This window comes from Mus pahari, chromosome 19 (genome assembly GCF_900095145.1).
Source record: "Mus pahari chromosome 19, PAHARI_EIJ_v1.1, whole genome shotgun sequence".
Classification (NCBI taxonomy): Eukaryota; Metazoa; Chordata; class Mammalia; order Rodentia; family Muridae; genus Mus; species Mus pahari.
Window position 1 is genome coordinate 84,456,679 of NC_034608.1, and position 17,559 is coordinate 84,474,237.

At 53.7% G+C, this 17,559-nt stretch overlaps 2 protein-coding genes across 2 annotated transcripts in view; both read left to right on the top strand.

Annotated features, from left to right (window-relative positions):
* The first annotated feature begins 431 nt into the window (after positions 1–431).
* Gmip (GEM interacting protein) lies at positions 432–14,229 on the top strand. The gene is made up of 21 exons (XM_021219047.1): positions 432–561; positions 1,441–1,525; positions 2,263–2,350; positions 2,439–2,496; positions 2,765–2,890; positions 2,976–3,040; positions 3,127–3,234; positions 5,214–5,294; positions 5,381–5,551; positions 5,637–5,774; positions 6,015–6,211; positions 7,046–7,152; positions 7,223–7,300; positions 7,853–7,930; positions 8,011–8,165; positions 8,564–8,752; positions 8,843–8,980; positions 9,073–9,269; positions 9,530–9,917; positions 12,772–12,838; positions 12,934–14,229. Exons 1-21 carry the CDS (start codon positions 543–545, stop codon positions 13,311–13,313), a joined length of 2,913 nt encoding a protein of 970 aa, XP_021074706.1. The 5' UTR covers positions 432–542; the 3' UTR covers positions 13,314–14,229.
* Positions 14,230–14,914: 685 nt separating this feature from the next.
* The window catches only part of Lpar2 (lysophosphatidic acid receptor 2), a 5,257-nt gene continuing 2,612 nt past the window's right edge, over positions 14,915–17,559 (top strand). The window contains exons 1-2 of the mRNA XM_021219581.2: positions 14,915–15,033; positions 15,879–16,620. Of these exons, the coding sequence (XP_021075240.1) occupies positions 15,888–16,620 (733 nt within the window). The 5' untranslated portion in view covers positions 14,915–15,033; positions 15,879–15,887. The remainder of the gene's footprint in view (positions 15,034–15,878; positions 16,621–17,559) is intronic.

Here is a 17,559-nt window from a genome sequence, read left to right on the forward strand (position 1 = left end):
CCAGCCCTGGTGTGCATCAATCCCAGCAGGCAGAGGCAGGGCATCTCTGAGTCAGAGGCTAATCGGTCCCACACACCAAATTCAGACCAAGCCAGGCCAAATAGTAAGACACTTGTCTCCAAAAACAACAAAACAAACAAAATAAGCCTGCCCCGGGATGCTGGGGATTTGGGGTTCATTGCAGTTCTTCACAAGAGCGCCCTGGATCTAAAAGCATAGGCAGGGAGTTAAATCTAGTCGCTGGGTGTGGAATGTTCTGGGGCAGGCATCCCCGGCTTGCTGGAAGAGTGCTACAGGGACTTCGGGTGCCACCGAAATCTACAGAAGGGACCCCTGGCTCGCCGGGAGGCTCGTCAGAAATGCGATGGCGACTTCCGGGAGGGGCGTGGTCGTCTCGAGGCGTGGCAGAGCTGGGGCGGGGCGACACCACTGGGTCGGCAGAGGCAGGAAATCGGGGCTGGTCCCGGGCGGCGCGCAGCCCTGTCCCTTTCTCAGCTCCGCCGCGCGTCCCCCACCCCACCCCCTGCCCCCCGGGCCTCGCCATGGACTCAGCGGAGACAGGTACGGGGGTGGGGACCGGGGGGGTCTCCCACCATCGCTCCTCAGCTCCTAAACCAGAAAGCCCAACTTACCCTTGAGCTATCTGAGCCGGGAAAGGAGCACTGACAGGGGAAGGAACGAGAGGATCCCCGAGCACCTTGGAGACCCCGAAGCCCACAGTGCCCACGACGCCAGCCTCCGACCCTCGGATTGCCCGCCAGAGCGGGCACCCCGGATGCCTGGGGGAAGGGGCCCAGGAAGGGGAAGTGGCCGCTTCTGCTTCTGGTCGTAGAATGGATGGGGGCAGGGTGTCATGGCCAGTATTCCTGCAGGTAGCCCCTAGGCATCAGGCCAGGGGGCAGCGGCAGAATTGTGGCTAGAACTGGGTTGTGTTTCCGGCTGTCTTTGTGTGTCGAGTGTCATTCAGTCCTGTCCCTCATGGGTTCAGCGGTACTCGCGTGTGTTTATACCGCAGGCTAAGTGCCTGTGTGTCCCACGTGCTTTTCCATCTGTCTGGCCTGGGGTCTGTGTGGCTCCATTGTCAAGCCAGCCCTCTACTCCAGCATTCATATGGCAGCTGCATCTGTTTCCTTCCTTTGCTTGCGGGGCCTCCCATGTGTGGTGTCCCTGTGGCTGCGAGCAACCGCTTCTCTGATTTTACCTGGGTTCATCTGTGGAATCAGAAACGACTCCACCGAAGCGCGCTCTCTCTCTCTCTCTCTCTCTCTCTCTCTCTCTCTCTCTCTCTCTCTCTCTCCCTCCCTCTCCCTCTCCCCGCTCCCTCTCCCCCCCCAACGCCCGCCCCCTCTCCCCCCTCCCCCCTCTGCTTGAAAGTGGTTGAGGTACATTCGGATTGCTTTGACTGGTCGGCTCACGTTTTCTTACACTTCCCTCCCCCAGAGCTAACCCCAGCTCCTGAAGGCAGGAAGAGATACAGTGACATCTTCCAAAGCCTGGACAACCTCGAGATATCATTGGGGAACGTGTGAGTCTGAGCCTGTGTCAAGCTCCCTAGTTATTTGGGTATCATGCTGCCCCACATCCGGACACCCTGACTTCCAACCTCCTGAGCCTAAGACAGGAGCCCCCCCAAACACCTGGGCCCTCTGGTATTCTAGATACATAGGTATTTGGGGTCTATCTCGAAAGTGATCCTGAGACACATACATGCAACCTCGTGATTCCTTTAAAAAACGGTAGAAACAGCTATGAGTGTCAATTCTGTGAGCCCCTAAATTGCCTATGGCTCTTCCAACCCTTTCTCAAGTCTTGTTTTTAGAAAAGGACCTCACCTGGGAATGGGGATGTAGCAGGTGCATAGCATTCACGAGGCCCAGGATTTAATCCTGCCACATTAGGGAAGGGGCAGGGGGTGAGGTTCAGTTGATAGGATGCGGCTCTGACATACACAGAGGCCTGGATTCCATCCACAGTACTGCATAAGCCAACCAGGGGGGTGCTGCATGAGTGTAATCCCAGCACTCAGGAAGTGCAGGCTGAGGACCAAGCCAACACTGAGACGAGAGCTTCTGCTTCAAAACAAACTGAAGCGTCACCTGGCTCCCCTTACATTCCCAGATCACACCGTCTAAATCACAGCTAATAGCAAAGATTACCTCTTCCTCTTCTCCCCAACTCTCCTGGCGCCCCAGGACTTCTCCCCAACAAAGGACAGTTTAGACAGAAATGGCTTCCTGACCCCAGTATCTTTCCCACCCCCAGAACTTTCGATCCCCTGGCTGGAGACCCTGTACTCAGAGAAGACCTGGAGCCTGACAAAGCTGACACAGCCCCCGTGGTGACTGAGGAGGTGGGGACTGGATCGGGTGCTTGGTGGGAACCCCACTTGCTTGCTCCTTTGCTCCCTCCTGATGCTGTCTCTCCCCCCCTTACCCTAGAACAGTGAAGCCAGTTGTTGGCGGGATCTCTCTCCAGAAGGTTGCGCACCCCTCACAGGTAGGGGAGGGGTCAAGAGTGAGGGAGTGAGATCATTCTTCCCTTGAGACATCTCAGATCTTGTTCTGTGCCACATGTAGGGGACAGGGGACCCAGGCCCCTAGCCTGAAGGATTCCCCAGTCTTAGTAGAGAATTTGTAAATCATCATAACGATTCCAAAGGGAGCTTTAAGGGAGCCATGAAATATGGAACCTGGTCTGGTCTTGGGGTTCAGGGAAGGCCTCCGCAGGAGGGGAGCTGGGCTCAGGGGTCCCCTATTTATCCCAGAGGAAGAACTGGACTTGCGACTCATTCGGACCAAGGGTGGTGTGGACGCTGCCCTGGAGTACGCTAAAGCATGGAGCCGCTATGCCAAGGAGCTGCTGGCCTGGACAGACAAGAGAGCCAACTATGGTGAGGCTCCCTTCTGCCCAGCCCCTGAAGGCAAGCAGGACCCAAACCCCAGCTGCCTGTGGACCATTGTCTCTCCTCCTCCTAGAGCTCGAGTTTGCTAAGAGCATCATGAAGCTCGCCGAGGCTGGCAAGGCGTCCATTCTCCAGCAGGTAGGTACCAGCCCTCACCAGCCTGACCCCCAGATCCTCCAGCCCTATCTGGTCAGTTCCTGAGCTAGCCCTGCACTCCACTCCAGAGCCAAATGCCACTCCAGTACATCTACACCTTGTTTCTGGAGCATGACCTGAGCCTGGGGGCCCTGGCCATGGACACAGTGGCCCAGCAGAAGAGAGACTACTACCAGGTGAGTCCTCCCGCCACTCAGGAGGAGGCTGGAGCCCAGAGGTGCTCAGGGTCTTCTCCAGTGTCCCTTCACTGAGATTTAAGCCCAGCGTTCTGTGAATGGTGCTTTCATTTGAGAGGGCCTCAGGGAGGACTGGTTTCAGGGAGAGCTCAGAGGTGAGGTGTTCGTGGCTGGTCTTTGCTGCTTCGTGGGTTCCTCTTTCTCCCACCCTTTACTCCCAGCACCCTCGCACCCCACCCCCTTTGTCCCCCTAACACTAGTTAGGAAGAAAGAAGGGTAGCGGGGAAAGAGGGATACAGATCCCTGAATCTAATTTCTTTCCTTTTGTCTCTTCTTTGAGCACAACTACTAACAAATCACAACCCCAGAATGACCAACAGCCACAGACCCCACCTTTTGGGGTGCTAGCATTTAAATACCATCTGAAAAGTTCCCAGAATTCCAAACACCAGACAGTCACTGAAACTGTCTGCAGCTGGCAGAACCATGCCTCTGCTTGAGCACGAGGCGAATCACAGTCAGCCGCTGGGGACAGTCTGAAGCTGCCCCACATCCCGTCCTTCACACCTGGGATTAAAACAAAAACACACTCTTGTAATAATTCTGCGGTTTTTTTTTTTTGTTTGTTTGTTTTTAAAGAACCCAGGGTTCTAGGATTCTCCTCTAGGTGCTTGCTGCACGAGTCTGAAGACCTGAGTCCCATCCCTGAGCTCCATCCCTGAGCTCCATCCCTGAGCTCCATCCCTGAGTCCCATCCCTGAGCCCCATCCCTGAGCTCCATCCCTGAGCTCCATCCCTGAGCTCCATCCCTGAGCTCCATCCCTGAGCTCCATCCCTGAGCTCCATCCCTGAAACCCACATAAAGATAGAAAAAAGCAGAGCCCCAGCTTCACATGCCGTCCTCTGCCCTTCACATGCAGATCATGGCATGCTGCCTCTGTACACACATCAGAATAACAAATAGGTCTTTTTAAAGGAAGGGCTGGAGATAGAGCACAGTAGTAGAATACTTAGCTAGCAAGGCCAGGGATTCAAATCTCCAGTAACAACAACAACAAAAAAGAGCCGGGCATGGTGGCGCATGCCTTTAATCCCAGCACTTGAGAGGCAGAGGCAGGCGGATTTCTGAGTTCGAGGCCAGCCTGGTCTACAAAGTGAGTTCCAGGACAGCCAGGGCTATACAGAGAAACCCTGTCTCGAAAAAACAAAAAAGAAAGAAAGAAAGAAAGAAAGAAAGAAAGAAAGAAAGAAAGAAAGAAAGAAAGAAAGAAAGAAAGGAAAAGAAAAGAAAAGAAAGGAAAAGAAAAGAAAAGAAAAGAAAAGAAAAGAAAAGAAAAGAAAAGAAAAGAAAAGAAAAGAAAAGAAAAGAAAAGAAAAGGAAGAGCCCACTGAGGTAGCTCATCCAGTGAAGATGCTTGCCACCAAGCATGGTGACCTAAGTTTGATCCTTGGAACCCACATGGAGGAAAGAGATAACATGTCTTCTGTCCTCCACAAACGTGCCACACATACACAAATACAAAAGAAAAAAATTAAAAACGGGAAGCTAGAGAGATTCAGTGGTGAGCACACGCTACTCTTGCAGAGGGCCATTCACATCCACCTGTAACTCCGGCTCCTGATGCTTCTATTCTCCATAGGTACCCACACTCATGTGCACATGCATGCACACACACACACAATTTAAGATAATACAAATTTTAATTGAAAAAGTACACCAATAGGATTGTCAGGATGAGTGTTTCTCAGGAATAAAACCTCAGGATGTCTGGGTTCCTGAAGAAAAGATGGGGTGATCGATCACATAACTTTCTGCTCATGTACTTGGACCTACGGTAAAAAAGGCCTGGTTAGAAAAAAGAAAAAAACAACAACAAAAAACAGATTCAGACAAGGGTTCGAGTCTAAGGGAGTCAGGCAGGAAACGGAACAGATGGGGTTCCTGAAGCTGCTTTCCCCCCATGCCCATCCTCCCACAGCCTCTGGCGGCCAAAAGGATGGAAATTGAGAAGTGGAGGAAGGAATTCAAGGAACAGTGGCTGAAGGAGCAGAAGCGCATGGTAAGGCCAGGCGTGGGTTGGGCCCTGCCCCGAAGAACGGAGTCCTCTGCAGGCCAAGGGCTTATGGTCCTCTTACTGCCTCCAAGAATGAGGCAGTGCAGGCACTGCGGCGCTCCGAGCTCCAGTACATTCAACGCAGAGAGGACCTAAGGGCACGCTCCCAGGGGTCCCCTGAGGACCCTCCTTCCCAGGCATCTCCCGGATCCAACAAGCAACAGGAGCGTAGACGGCGCTCCCGAGAGGAGGCACAGGCCAAGGTCGGACACACAGTACTGAGATTCCCTAGCGTCTGGCCACTCACCTCTCTCCAACTCCCGTCCACTTAAGCCTTGGTTTCCCCAGGCACATGAGGCAGAGGCTCTGTACCAGGCCTGTGTCCGGGAGGCTAATACTCGCCAGCAGGATCTGGAGACCACCAAGCGGCGGATAGTGTCGCATGTGCGCAAGCTGGTGCTGCAAGGAGACGAAGTGCTTCGGCGGGTAAGGCCCTCCTCCACGGTCACCCTTGGTTCATTGTCCTTAGTGTATACTCCTTTCCTGTGTTCCTAACGCAGCCCTGAGCCCCCAGGACGCCATTTTTACCGCAGGCCCCATACCTGATGACAGCCCAAACCTAGTCCTACAGCCTACCAGTGACAGCCCCGCCCTCAGACATTGGCTTTGCTTCCTAAGGGTTAGGCACAGCCCCCTGGAATCTAGGTCAAATATTCATCCTTGCAGGTGACGCTGGGTCTGTTTGAGCTGCGAGGGGCGCAGGCAGAGCGAGGACCCCGCTCCTTCTCTGCTCTGGCTGAGTGCTGTGTGCCCTTTGAACCTGGCCAGCGCTACCAGGAGTTTGTTCGCACACTGCAACCCGGGGCCCCACCGCCGCCATCTCCCGCCTTCTGCTTCCAGGAGTTCACAGCTGTGATGCACAGGTGTGCCCTAGGGCTGGGCTTGGAGTTTTAGTGTATACTATACCTCTCTTGTCACGCTCCCACCCCAGATGAGTCCCTTGCGTTTCTAACCAGTCTCCAATTACTTCAGTGTTTTGGAGATGTTTGCTTGTTTGTTTGTGAGACAGGTTTCTCTGTGTAGCCCTGGCTGTCCTGGAACTCGATCTGTAGACCAGGCTGGCCTCGAACTCAGAGAGATCCTCCTGCCTCTGCCTCCCAACTGGGATCAAAGGCGTGCACTGTGACTGCCTGACCCTGGGATACATTTGAAACAGGGCATCTCTGGATAACCCTGGCTGCCCTAGAACTTGCTTAGTGTCTGTTTATTTGAAGAATTATTTTTATTGACAAGTGTGTGTGTGTGTGTGTGTGTGTGTGTGTGTGTGTGTGTGTGTGTGTGCCACCTGTGTGCAGGTACTCTTAGAGGCCAGAAGAGGGTGGCAGATGCTGTGAGAAGAGTTATAGGCAGTTGTGGACCACCAATGTGGATCTTGGGAACTGAATGTGGGTCCTGGAAGAGCAGCCAAGAGCTTATAACCACTGAGACACCTCTCCAGCCCCTCGTGTGTTTGTTTGTTTGCTTGCTTTTAAATGGCTCAATGGCTTTCGTTAGGGGTGCTTACAGGATCGTGGGAGGCTTTTCATGAGTTATCCCAATCCTAGGATCCGGGGCTAGGACACCTAAGGGACCAAGATGGTCCTGGACACCAGAGCTTTCAGTCCTGTATCCTTGGAGTCGGGACCCAGACACCACGCACACTCGCCGTCACCCAGGCCAGTTTCTGGGGATCAACCCTCAATCCTCTCTTCTCCCAGTTTCCCTCAGGACACAAAAAAGAAGTTTTCGGGGCCTCTACCTACAAGGTTGGAGGAGGACCCCTCTGAGCCTGGCCCTTGGGAAGTTGCCAGCTTAGGCAGCCAGGGTAAGTGCGTTGAGGCCTGTGGGTAAAGGGCCTGGGCTTGGGCCAGCCTGACCGACCTGTCCCCACACAGGGATCACAGGCAGTGATGTGGACAGTGTAGGTGGTGGCAGTGAGTCCCGGTCTTTGGATTCTCCCACTTCCAGCCCAGGTGAGGGCAGGGCCTGACTCTGCCACCCACATACACACCTGTGCCCTTTTGCCTCCCACTCTCTGTCCTCCCGCTCCTAGCCCAGCACTGACCTTTAATCTCCAGCCTACGTCTTGGCCTGCTCTACCGCACACCCTGATCCTCAAGTGTAGACGTACTCACTGTCTTGGTGGGGATTTCCTCTAACCCACCAGACAAAGGCCTGGCCCATTCCTGAACTCTTAACCTCTGGCCCCTGACCCTTCCTCCCAAGGGTATCTCTGGGAGCTTTTGAAAGGCCCTGAAAACCACATCTGCCTCCTTAGACCTAGCCTGTGCCATGACCTTAGACCTAGCCTGTGCCATGACCTTAGACCTAGCCTGTGCCATGACCTTAGACCTAGCCTGTGCCATGACCTTAGACCTAGCCTGTGCCATGACCTTAGACCTAGCCTGTGCCATGACCTTAGACCTAGCCTGTGCCATGACCTTAGACCTAGCCTGTGCCATGACCTTAGACCTAGCCTGTGCCATGACCACCGTAACCCTACCTTTGTGTTCCTCTGACCCCAGGTGCTGGTGCCCGCCGGCTTGTAAAGGCTTCATCCACAGGCACCGAATCCTCAGATGACTTTGAGGAACGAGACCCCGGTAAGGCCGGACATGGGTGGGCATGTGGGCTTACAGGGACAAGATGGGGACCCTGACAGCCTTGACCTCTCTCCTTGCAGATCTGGGGGATGGGATGGAGAATGGAGTAGGCAGCCCTTTCAGGAAGTGGACACTGTCCACAGCTGCTCAAACCCACCGACTACGGCGGCTGCGGGGCCCGGCCAAGTGCAGAGAATGCGAAGCCTTCATGGTCAGCGGGACAGAGTGTGAAGAGGTGTGGCCTAGACTGGGGACCTAACACCGGGGACCTACACCACTGACCCAAGATCCCTACAGCCTTTTTGCTCTAGGACCTACCTTTGTCTGAAGATCATCCTTCCTCCCTCCCTCCCTCCGTCTCAGTGTTCATTTGTGTGTGTCTGTGGGGGAGGCAGGGTGTGCGTTAGTCTCATGGGTGTTAGAGGATAGTTTAAAGGAGTCATTTCTCTCCTTCCTCCATGTGAGCCCTGGGAGTCAGACTCAGGTCGTCAGGTTTGGAGCAAGCATCTTTACCTCCTGAACCGACTCTTCGGTCTCTTAAGCATCCTCCACTCCCTAGCTTTCTTGCTGACCCCTGATAACCTTCCTGTCTCCAGCTGACCTCCTAACCCTGTGACCTCCCCCCTCCTCCAGTGCTTTTTGACCTGTCACAAGCGCTGCCTGGAGACCCTCCTCATCCTTTGTGGACACCGGCGGCTTCCGGCCCGGATGTCCCTCTTTGGGGTTGACTTCCTACAACTCCCCAGAGATTTCCCTGAGGAGGTGCCCTTTGTGATTACCAGATGCATAGCTGAGATCGAGCACCGTGCCCTGGGCTTGCAGGTAGACAACATCCTCATTCCTGATTGTCCCCACGAGTGACCTGTCCCCACTGATGGCCAGATCACAAGCCAGGTATCCCTTACCCTGCAGGGTATCTATAGGGTCAGCGGGTCTCGGGTACGTGTGGAGCGGCTGTGCCAGGCCTTTGAGAATGGCCGAGCACTGGTAGAGCTGTCCGGGAACTCTCCTCACGATATCACCAGCGTCCTCAAGCGATTTCTTCAGGAGGTAGGTGGCTCCAGGCCAGAGGTGGTGGGCAGAGCCATACAACCTCTGGTTGAGCACCCTCAGCAGCCCACCCACACTCCTGTCCCCACCAGCTCACTGATCCCGTGGTCCCCTTCCATTTGTACGACGCCTTCATCTCTCTGGCAAAGACCCTGCATGCAGCCCCTGGGGACGACCCTGAGACCCCCAGCCCCAGCCCTGAGATTATTCGCTCGCTGAAGACCCTCTTGGTGCAGCTGCCTGACTCTAACTACAGTACCCTGCGACACCTGGTGGCCCATCTGTTCAGGTGTGCATGGGTCCCTAAGCTTGGAATCCTGGCCCTCTTTCCCTGAACATGTAACTGCTTACCTGTGTGGTTCATATTAACCTCTGACCTTTCATATTTCTTCTGAACTCTGAACTGTGGAGACCCGCACCTAACTTTAACACCGTGATCAGAGACTGTTTTGCTGTGGCCTGGCTAAGTCACCAGTCTATCTTACAGGTCCTACGCTTACCCTCCACTGAGGTTTCCAATTCCTGACTCTCCTCTCTACACACCCTCAGGGTAGCCGCTCGGTTTGAAGAAAACAAGATGTCTGCCAACAATTTGGGAATTGTATTTGGGCCTACACTGCTGCGGCCACCAGACGGACCCAGGGCCACCTGTGCCAGCCCTGCGGCCTGTCTGATGGACTCTGGTCACCAGGCTCAGCTGGTTGAGTTCCTCATTGTGCACTATGAGCAGATCTTCGGAATGGATGAGCTCCCTCTGGCCTCGGAGCCCCTGACCCAAGACCCTGGCTTGGCTCCTGCCCTCCTCGAATCCAGTCCCCAGCACCCAGTCTCACTTCTTTCCCAAGACACACAGCCCCTGACCATAGCCTTGGATTCCAGGCCAGACCCCAAACACCACAGTGCCCTGGAGAAGTGCCCCGAGGTCACACCTCCTGAGGTAGGCATTGGCTTGCCCTGTAGATGTGGGGAGGGCCCTGTCTGTGTTTAATTCTCCTTCTTTTGCACTGGATATTGACACCATGGCTTGGTGTACATTAGGCATGCTCAGCACTACGTTACACCCCCAGCGCTCTCTTTACGTTTCTTTTGGATCTTTTAAAAATTTTTTTTATTAGATATTTTCTTCATTTACATTTCAAATGCTATCCCAAATGGCCCCTATACCCTCCTCCCCACCCTGCTCCCCTGCCCACCCACTCCCACTTCTTGGCCCTGGCCTTCCCCTGTATGGGGCATATAAAGTTTGCAAGTCCAAGGGGCCTCTCTTCCCAACGATGGCTGAACACGCCATCTTCTGCTACATATGCCGCTAGAGACACGAGCTCTGGGGGTACTAGTTAGTTCAGTTCATATTGTTGTTCCACCTACAGGGTTGCAGCCCCCTTCAGTTTGGATTTTTAAGAAACATTCATTCAGAGAGTATGCAGGCACACACATGTCACAGTGTGAGTGTGAAGGCCAGACGACAATCTGTCCTTTCACCCCCTGGATCCTGGGGACCAAATTCAGGTCCTTAGACCTAGTACCTCTAGCCACTGAACCAGACCAGATTTCTTTTATTGCATTTTAATATCTTTATTGTGCGTGGGAGTGGGAGGGGGTCATGTGAAGGCCAGAGACAACTTGTGAGAGTCATTTTCCTTTTGTCAGCCCCGAGAATTATTTGCCAAGCTTGGTGGGAGATGTCTTTACCTATCCAGCCTTTTTCTTTTTTTTTTTTTTTAAATCTTGGGACAGAGTCTCCTTATATTGTCAGATTTGCCTTGAACTCACTCTGTAAGCAAGGGTGACTCTCCTGCCTCAGCCTGTTAAATAGCTGGGATGATACACTTGTCTTTTTTTTTTTTTTTTTTTTTTTCATGTACACTGGGGTTGTGTCTTGTGTATCTCTGAGGGTATCAGATCCCCTGGAGCTGGAGTTACAGTTTTTGAGCTGCCCTGTGGGTGCTGGGAATTGAACCCGGGTCTTCTAGAAGAGCAGCCAGTATTCTTAACCATTGAACCATCTTTCTAGCCCCAACTTACTGACTTACTTGCCTGTTTATTCTGTTTTGTTTTTTGTTTTTTCAAGACAGGGTTTCTCTGTGTAGCCCTAGCTGTCCTGGAACTCACTCTGTAGACCAGGCTGGCCTCGAACTCAGAAATCTGCCTGCTTCTGCCTCCCGAGTGCTGGGATTAAAGGCGTGCGCCACCACTGGGCAGCTATTCTGTTGTTTTATCTGACTTTGAGGTACGGTCTTTCTCGGTGATCTTCCTGCCTTAGTGCTTTGAGTGCTAGGGGTGCAGTTAGGGGTGCACCTCCTTTCTGATCATCTCCCTTTCTCTGCAACATTGATCTGTTAGGCTCTGCATGGTGACGACTTTAATCCCAGCACTTGGGAGGCAGAGGCAGGTAGATCTCTGGGAGTACAAAGCCTGCCTGGTCTACAGAGTGAGTTCCAGGATACAGAGAAACCCTGTCTTGAAAAACCAACTGAGAGAAACAGAGAGAGAGAGAGAGAGAGAGAGAGAGAGAGAGAGGTGGAGAGAGAGAGAAATATATTTTCTTAGTGTGTGGGAGTGCATGGATGCCATGACATTATGAAGGTCAGAGGTCGGTCTTCAAAATCAGCTTTCTCTCTCCACTCTTGCTTCTGCTGTGCCTCACACTCCAGGCCACCTGACCCTGAGCTGTCTGCTGAGTCTCCTGAGGGCTTTCCATCTTGCCAAAGAAGAGCTGATATTATGGTTATTAACCCCCCAATCTCTACGGCTTTTTAACTTATTTATTTAGTGGGAGGGGACACACAACATAGGTGTGGCGGTCAGAAGACAACTTGCAGGGGTCAGTTCTCTCAGTCTACCTTGTACAGTCTGGAGAGCAAACGGCTATTGCCAAGTTCAGTGGCAGTTACCTTTACCCACTTAGCCATTTCCCCAGCCCCTGTGGGAGGTAAACACGGGTTTATAATAAATAGCTGTGCCAGCTCAGCACCGATTGTTAGAAGTATCAAGTACCAGGCCTTGCAGGTCCAGGAGCGAGCTAGGTAGATGCTCAAAGACCTCCCTCTTTTGGTGTCTGAATCCGAGAGGAAGAAGAGCAAAAATAATCATGAAGTTGGGCACATGCAACGTTCTGAGGTCCTGTGAAGAAAGGAAGATAGAGTAAGGGCTGCCCATGGTGAGGACCCGAGGGGTTTGCAGCAGGAAATATAATATGGGCAAGTCTTTTGGGACAGGTGGATTTGAGCAAAGACTGGCATGGCATGGGGGCAAAATGAGGCATGGTCAAATCTGAGAAAAGCCGTACCAGGCAGTAGAATGGCCCAGTGCAAAGGCCCTGGGGTGGGAGCCATCTGCAGTCCTGTATTGTACTGCTTGGGTAAGAGAAGCAGGAAGGAGCCAAGAGCCAGCCTGCAGATGAGTCTCCATGGCAATGCACCCCTTGGTGAGGGGCTTTGGGTTTGCTTCTCAGCACTAGGAAAGAAGGGATGGCTCTGCTAGTCCCGTGAGCACAAGATGGCAGCAAATGAACACTGGCTATATGCAGATGGTGCGTTGAGATAGGATCACTCATTGAACTTGAAGCTGAACTGGCATGCCAAAGAGCTCCCAGGACCCCTGTCCCCACCCCACAATATAGAAGTTACAAGCACCCAGACATGCTTGGCATTTTACAAGGATGCTAGAAATTTCAGACTTGGGTCCTCATGCTTCCACAGTGAATCCTCTTAATTTACTGATCTTTTCTCCAGAAATCCCTAAACAGGGACTTTACTATTGGGAGTCACATTCTGGGTTTCTTCCTGCAGCTTGCAACTCTGCAGAGGGACCAAAGGGAGGAGGAGGTGGAAGACACCAGAGATGGGGCAGGGGATGGTGAGTGTCTAGAGAGCCCTCACTTCACCCCAGGGTTGCTCGGCTGGGAGCACATCCACAGAACTGGGGGATGCTGAGCACTTGCCGTCCCACAGGGTCCAGCCACCACCCTGAGGACTTGGCCCTGGGAGCACAATCCCGGGGCCACTTCAGCCGCCAGCCAGTGAAGTATTCCCGGGGAGGTGTGCGACCAGTTATTCATCAACTCTCCAGCCTGGCTCTGGTGGCCTCCAAGCTGTGTGAGGAGACTCCTGTCACTGTCTCAGCAGTGCACCGAGGTAGTTTGAGGGTACGAGGTTTGGGCCCTGCTGCTGCCTCCCCTGAAGGCAGCACCCTTCGCCGGAACCCTCTGCCCAAGCACTTTGAGATCACTCAGGAGACAGCCCGGCTACTCTCCAAGCTGAACAGCGATGCTGTGTCCAGGACCACCTGTTGTGCTGACCCGGAGCCTGAGGAGTCTGAGGAGCACCTCTGACCACCTACCATCCTGAGGGACCCAGAACTGAATTGATGGTCCTATATGTCTCCCTACCTGACCCAACCTGGTGACCAAATCAATTCAGTGCGGTGTGGGGGAGAGATGGGGTTACCCGTGAGTTTGGGTTGAAGATTACCCACCTGTGGGAGTCCTAAAACACTTGGTTGAAGTGTCCCAATATCTCCCTGCCAGAGGAGATTTAAACAGCTAGGCAACACAGGTGCAGGTGTTTCGGGGTCAAGACTCAACAGTCTTTACAGGTCAGTAGATCCTTGGGATCTCTGACCTCTGAGATGGGTGTCTTGACTATTTCAGTCATAATGGCTCCTGGCCCTACACTTGCAGCCCTGACAGACTCCATGTTAGCAAGTGGCTAACAGGTGGCTGCAGCTCAGCCCTGCCGCCTTTTACTCCTTCCTTCGGTTGTTTGTTTGTTTGTTTGTTTGTTTAGAGCCAAGTCTCATTGTGTAGCTCTGGCTGGTCTGGAGCTCCCTTTGTGAGCCACAAATCCTCTGCCTCCCAAGTGAGGGCCAAATCTGTGTTCTTACAACCTCCAAATAAAGCCATATCCTGCTGCGGGCAGGAGGGCTGACTGCAATAATGCTTGCTGTAAAGCCCCACCTTTGTTGTATCTCCCAGAGCCACTTAGTGGGAGGAGAGAAGCCATCCCTACAAATTGTCTGACCTATGCACATGCACAAATAAAAGAAATTTTTAATTAAAAAAAATCCGCTGGGCGGTAGTGCCGCACACCTTTATTTAATCCTAGCACTCAGGAGGTAGAGGCAGGCAGATCTCTGAGTTTTATGTCAGCCAGGTCTACAGAGTGAGTTCCAGGACAGCCAGGGCTACACAGAGAAACCCTGTTCCAGAAAAACAAAATAAATTAAGATAAATCTTGCCTGTTCTTGCACATTCGTCTTTGTGCTGGAATGCTGACAAAGAAGTCACCAGTAAGAACGGCGTCCTTTAACCCTTTATTGCTGGCCAGATGAGCGAACCAAGGCTTCTAAAACACACCCTTGGAAACCTACAGGCAATTAGTGTAAGGCCTGGAGCCCAAATGAGTCACTCAGGCCCTGCCAGAGCTCAGTGTCCCTGATCCGGTTCTACACAATCAAATACAACTCGGTGCAGATAATCGGGACAATGGGGCTGTGTGCTGCGAACCGGGGGAGGTCAGGGGAGGAGGCTGTTGCAGGCCCGAGCCAGAGGCAGGCTGGGACGAGACCACGGGAAGCAAGGTAGTGCGACAGCAGTGGGGCGAGGGTCCAGCGGGGAGATTGACCTCGGCAGAGTGGGGCGGGGCTTGCAGCTCGGTAAAGGATTGGACAGAAACGGGGGCGCCTGCAGAGGCCCCCCGCTGTGGACCTTTTCAACTGCCAGGTGACTCAGCCCCAAAGGCGCGAAAGGGCAAGCACGTGAGATGTGCGGGGGCTGGAGTGGAAAGGGGGGCTGTGGGGAGGAGGTGGAATGACCACAGTTTCAGGAGATCACACTTCCGACGTGGGGGTGGGACTCTCCAGGGGGCGGGACACCCCCAAGGGCCAAGAGCTAGGGCAGGTGGGGGCGTGGTTTTGAGGCCCCGCCTCTCCCGCCTCCTCAGCCGGGGGCTCCAGGAACACCGAACGCTGCTGCGCCAGCGAGGGCCATGGGTCTCAGTCCTGCCTCAACCCATCGCGAGTCCGCCCCATCTGCCGCTTGACTGGAGGTCCAGGTAAGACCAACACCAACTGGTTTAGGGTGGGTGCAGGCTGCCGAAGAAAGCGGGGCGCGGCCCCCTCTTCTCCACCACCCTTCTCCTAGCCCAGGGTTGTCTGCGATACCCTCTTTTGTCCTGGAGGCCTTCTCGGCCCTCGGTCCCACCCAGGAATGGACTGCTTTCAGAGCTCCTGCGCGGAATCCTGCCTGTAACTCAACTTCTGGGCGGTCTCTGTCTACTCTGCTCGCGCTAAATCCCCTCCGTGCCTTGGCATTGCCCCCCGGGTGTTGACCACGGACCTCGCTGTGGTGTGCACACGCCCCCTGGCCTCTGCACTGTGCAAGGACCCTGGCACAAGTTTGATCTTAAGGCTAACCCCTGCAGCTCACGCCGCCTTTGTGCTGCCCCAGTCAACTCACCCACACCCATCGGAAGCCACAGGTGTCCAACCCGGTCACGGACTAGTGGCACGTGGCACTGAATTGCAATGTAGATGCATTTGCTCTGGGTTCTTAAGATTTTAAAAAGGCAAAGAAAGCCGATCAGAGAACCGTTGTTTTAAATTGTTATGCCAGCATTCAGCAGAGGCTAGCGTATCTCTATGATTTTGAGGCCAGCGTGGTCTCACAGCAAGTTCTAGGCCAGTTGGGATGCATCAAGAGACCCTGCATCATGAGTAGATAAATAGAAATTACTTTTTTCAGGTCACTTTGGCCTTCACCACAGATTTCTTGCACAGAGGGCCTCTGAGCCTGTAGGTTGCGCTCACCCAATCTTGATTCTAGTCTCTGGCCACGGCTTTGTTCAAATGCCCTTCCATCAGGGGACACCTGCACTGACCTGCCTTTCTGTATCCACAGGCGGCCATCATGGGCCAGTGCTACTACAATGAGACCATCGGCTTTTTCTATAATAACAGCGGCAAGGAGCTCAGCCTTCACTGGCGCCCCAAAGATGTGGTGGTGGTGGCCCTGGGGCTGACAGTCAGTGTGCTGGTGTTGCTGACCAATCTGCTGGTCATTGCAGCCATCGCCTCCAACCGACGCTTCCACCAGCCCATATACTACCTGCTTGGCAACTTGGCTGCAGCTGACCTCTTCGCTGGCATGGCCTACCTCTTCCTCATGTTCCATACTGGCCCACGCACCGCCAGGCTCTCCATCAAAGGCTGGTTCCTGCGGCAGGGCCTGCTGGACACCAGCCTCACGGCATCGGTGGCCACACTGCTGGCCATCGCTGTGGAGCGGCACCGCAGTGTGATGGCGGTGCAGCTACACAGCCGCCTGCCCCGGAGCCGCGTGCTCACACTCATCGTGGGTGTGTGGGCGGCCGCGCTGGGTCTGGGGTTGCTCCCTGCACACTTCTGGCACTGCCTCTGTGACTTGGAGAGTTGCTCACGAATGGTGCCCCTGTTCAGCCGCTCCTACTTGGCGGCGTGGGCCCTATCTAGCCTGCTTGTCTTCCTTCTCATGGTGGCTGTCTACACGCGAATTTTCTTCTACGTGCGCAGACGGGTGGAACGCATGGCGGAGCATGTCAGCTGCCATCCCCGCTACCGAGAGACAACACTCAGCCTGGTCAAGACCGTTGTCATCATTCTGGGTGAGTGGGTGCTCTGACGACGGCTTTAGGAGGGGACTCTCCATAGGACCCTGGGACCCTGAAGCAATAAGAGAGGGGGTGTTTCCCAAGCAGAGACTCCAAAGAGGAAAAGATGCCCTGTGGCCTGCCCACGAGAGGAGAAAGGGCTAGCCTCGGGTTTCACCTGTTTCTCAAGGGAAGCCATTTAGCGGTCTGTTTTGTTTGGTTGATTGTGTGTCAGGCAGTCTCATGTAGCCCAGGCTGGCTTCATGACCTGATCCTTATCCTTTGCCTTTGTCTCTCAAGGGGTAGGGCAGGCTAGCATTCTTGCAGCCAATTGCCATCCTCAGCCCTGGCTGGTTTGGTTTTGTTGTTTTGTTTTGTGAGATAAGGTCTCTGTGTAGCCCTGGCTGTCCTGGAACTCACTCTGTAGACCAGGCTGGTCTCGAACTCAGAAATCCGCCTGTCTCTGCCTCCCAAGTGCTGGGATTAAAGGTGTGGGTCACTACATCCCTAGCCTTTCTTCAGATTTATTTTTTATTTGTGCATGTGTGTTTGTGTGACTGTGAGGTTGTGTTTGGGTTTGTGCGGATGTGTGCGGGTGCATGCTGAGGCGAGAGGCATCCTAAGCCCTTGGAGCTGGAAGTACGAGCAGTTTTGAGCTGTCTGACTGTCTCGTGTGGGTGTGGGGGATAAGACCCTGGTGCTCTTAACCGCTGAGCCATCTCTCGCTAGCCCTGATTGTTACTTTTGCGTGTTTATTTAACTTTTTTTTTTTTGGTTTTGGTTTTGATTTTTTAAGACAGGGTTTCTCTGTATAGCCCTGGCTGTCCTGGAACTCACTCTGTAGACCAGGCTGGTCTCGAACTCAGAAATCCGCCTGCCTCTGCCTCCCAAGTGCTGGGATTAAAGGCGTGTGCCACCACCACCCAGCAATTTGACTTTCTTTTGAGGTTGGGT